Here is a 3495-nt window from a genome sequence, read left to right as displayed (position 1 = left end):
AACCAGTTCTGCTGGAATAGGTTCAGCTCTAGTAGTGGGTGATTCCAGTTTCCATTTGTAAAGGATGTTTGTATTGTGTGTGTTTTTCAAACTGTACAATAACAATTTAATTGATTTCTCTTAATCGGAATTAACAGTAAAAAAAAGCAACTTACCTCAGTCTATTTGTTAAATGACTGTAACTAATGCCAATTATGAGTTAACCTGATTGACTCCCTGGCGGATTGATGTGTGGATAAGTATAGGTTCCCCTCTACTGTCTCAGCCGTGCGCCAGTCACAGTCTTTCAGCTCCAACTGAATTGATCCATTCTCACTGAAAATGGGGCGACCAGCTATTCTGCTGATGAAAGAGATTTACTACCCGATTGTCGCAGCTTTCGGTGTCCCCGGTGAGCCACTGTAACCTGCTTGTTGTTAATCGTTGTTAACGTCTCCCTGTTCATATCGCATGTTGGATAGAGTAACAGTTTTACGGATGTCAGCATGACACAGTGACCGCGTGTCCACGCTGTCCACGTTCCCGTTAATACCATAACATTACTGATGTTACAATGTTCTTTGAAGCTCAAACACAGGGATTTTAGCGGATTTCCGGACCGTTTTGTCCCCCCGTGCAGAGTGAGCGGTGCAGCAGCTCATTAAATGTGTGGGTGGGTTTCCCAGGTAATGGCTCCAATACTAATCCTGTTCTCACACTGCTCCGTGTTGATAATCACACTGAATGGAGTAAAATGCTCTCCACAGGTATCTCCATATATAATTCAATTAGACGCTGGAACATTATTTTTCTCCTCTCTCTTTCTTACAGCGAACCTGATGACAATTGTGATTCTCTCCCGAGGAAACTGCGGCCTTTCCAAGTGTATCTCTGTCTACATGGTGGCCATGGCAACAGCAGATCTACTGGTCATGATCTTCAATGTAATGGTGTATTATATTTTCAGTTATCACTTTCCACTTTCATTCCTGTCCCAGACTCCCGTGTGTAAGTCCAATCTATACATGAATGCTGTCACCTTCGATTTGTCTGTTTGGTTCACCGTCTCCTTCACATTTGACCGATTTATAGTTATCTGCTGTCAGAAGTTTAAAGTAAATTATTGCACCGAGAGAATTGCCGTCATGGTTACAACAGCGTTCACGGTTCTAATCTTATTAAAGGGCATTGCCATTTTGTTTGCATATGAATCTCAGCAAATAATTAACAACGTGCAGTGGGGCTGTCGGTCAAGTGTTGCTTTTTTTTCCTCCCCTTCAGGTGTAGCGTATCTCTGGTTTCACACTGTATGGCTCGTTTGGCTTCCCTTTACCTTAATGGCCTTGTTTAATTGTTTGACTGTCAGACGTATTTTAGTGGCCAGCAGAGCCCGCAGAGGACTCCGGGGTCACAGCAGTGAGAATCAGAGCGATCCAGAGATGGAGAGCCGAAGGAAATCCATCATTTTGCTCTTCGCTATATCGGGCAGTTTTATATTGCTGTGGCTGACAGCTGCCGTCAATTTTTTAATTACCAGAATGTCGAACATCAATTATTATCGAGGCGACCGCACAAACCCAGCGTATATCGCCACTGAAACCGGAGCTATGCTGAAACATTTGAGTTCCTGCCCGAACACGTGCATTTATGCAGCGACCCAGAGGAAGTTCAGAGAAGAGCTGAAGAAGCTGCTGAAATCTCCCTGGACTCAGATTCTAAGATTGGTTAAACATGAAAGAAAGCCGAACTAGAGCTTCGGTAGGGACGCTGGAATTCCGTTCTAGCTCGTGTTCTAGCTTAGACCGGGGTTCCCTCTGCTAACCGCTACATAAGGGTTTTTCTTGTAAAAACTCACAGGTACGCGACTATATTTGAGGCCCTTTGTAGCATTTAACGCCAACAAGGACTGTGGTTTTCCGCAGTTCTTTGGCCGAGTGTCTCATTCTAAACAAGGACATTCCCCCTTATGTATGAAACATGTCAGCGATGAAGTGAAATTTAACAGTGGAATATAATAGTTGATCAATGGGTTTAATATCTGATCCTGAGAGGACTGTAATCAATTCTATCAGATATTGCTCGGATCAGTCACTAGTTTTAGGGAAAGATTTTGTCGTTTTCAACTCTCGGTCCGGTTACTTTTTCCAGCAGGTTTGATGAAAATGTTGCTTGGACTGATTGCAGCTGCAAGGGCCGCTTCACCCCTTCTCCTGGGAATAAGGAGCGGTGCCGCTGTTCCCTTCTCAGTGTTGCGATGTTTCACCATGTTTTGAATGTTTACTGGAGTTGCCTCGGTATTACCTGTTTTTTTTTCCTGACGTATTGATTAATGAGAATGAGTTGAAGGCTGTCCAGCAACATTAAATAAAGTTGTTACTTGCTGTTACTAAATGTATCATGGTGAATCTGCGTGTTATTAATGTGAATCAGCGACCTTGTAACCTGGTAACACAGTGTAAGAAATAAGAATTTATAGTCGGGGCATTTCAGGCATGGATCAGTAATCAAGACTCTCAGATATTTACATGGAATACTCCGCTGTGTGTTAGTGCACTAACAGAAGAATGTAATATCCCCATCCCTTTACCAACTGGCATTGAACGGGTACCCCCAGTGCAAGGCCGTGTATTCATAGCTCCGTCCGGCACCACTGAGGACCTGGGTTTGAGAGTGTTTCTCGCTGTAACGGCTTCAGATAAGGTTTCGAGCCAATTAACTAGCATTTTGTTCGTCCGATAATTTCAGTGCCTCGGTTAAAGCTTTTTTCCAATTTATTCTGGAGTATATGTGTTGCAGGTTGCAAGATGTGGAAGAGAACCTGTTCCTCGAACTGGGTAAATCTACTGTTCACACTGCAGGATGTGTAAGAGAGTCAGAGCACTGTCTCTGACTGCTTCCGTTGTTCTATTCAGTTTACCGGGTTACACATATAAACAGACAGCGCTGTTTCAGCTCCATCTTTACACACCTTCAGCGATTGATGGGCGCCGGAGATAGTAATTGTTCTGTTGATTTATATTAATTTTAAAATGATTGGCTTGCATGCATTTTTTCGCCCATTCGGATTGTATTTTTATCGCGGAGCCTACCATCTATTGTATGCCTGTAATTATCAGTCCATTTGGGATTAGTGGAATCTGAATATTCTAAAGCTAAGGTCATTTTCAATTTCGGCCTGGACGAAAATCTGACTGGAGTGGACTGTGCGCCAGTCATGCATCCCGCCGAATTTCCCTTTTCGTTGACTGTAATGAAAAATAAAATTGTGTGGGTGTAAAATTCGCTGCTGCCAATCGACAAAATCCACTAAAGCGGTGGAAAGTACAGTCAAATCACGGAATTATTGACATGTATTCTATTTCCGAATAGTAATTGATAATATACCGACACTTTTGAAGGAGCCTCCAATTGTATCAAGACCCTTTACTGTCAGAGTCAGTTGGGCAGTGTTTGGATTGTGGGTCAAATTTTAGTCCTTGTAGATGAAACCTAGGGCTAGATTTTCAGTATAGGCAG

General features: G+C 42.9%; 1 protein-coding gene across 1 annotated transcript; it reads left to right on the top strand.

Annotated features, from left to right (window-relative positions):
* The first annotated feature begins 321 nt into the window (after nt 1–321).
* LOC147092414 (putative G protein-coupled receptor 139) lies at nt 322–2323 on the top strand. Its single transcript, XM_085975588.1, has 2 exons — nt 322–391; nt 811–2323. Exons 1-2 carry the CDS (start codon nt 322–324, stop codon nt 1728–1730), a joined length of 990 nt encoding a protein of 329 aa, XP_085831714.1. The 3' UTR covers nt 1731–2323.
* The last annotated feature ends 1172 nt before the right edge of the window (nt 2324–3495 follow it).

The sequence above is a fragment of the Somniosus microcephalus genome, unplaced genomic scaffold (assembly GCF_052327205.1).
Source record: "Somniosus microcephalus isolate GS21.2 unplaced genomic scaffold, FLI_Smic_1.0 unresolved_chr2, whole genome shotgun sequence".
In the NCBI taxonomy this organism is placed as follows: domain Eukaryota; kingdom Metazoa; phylum Chordata; class Chondrichthyes; order Squaliformes; family Somniosidae; genus Somniosus; species Somniosus microcephalus.
This window is presented reverse-complemented; position numbering and strand designations above follow the sequence as displayed.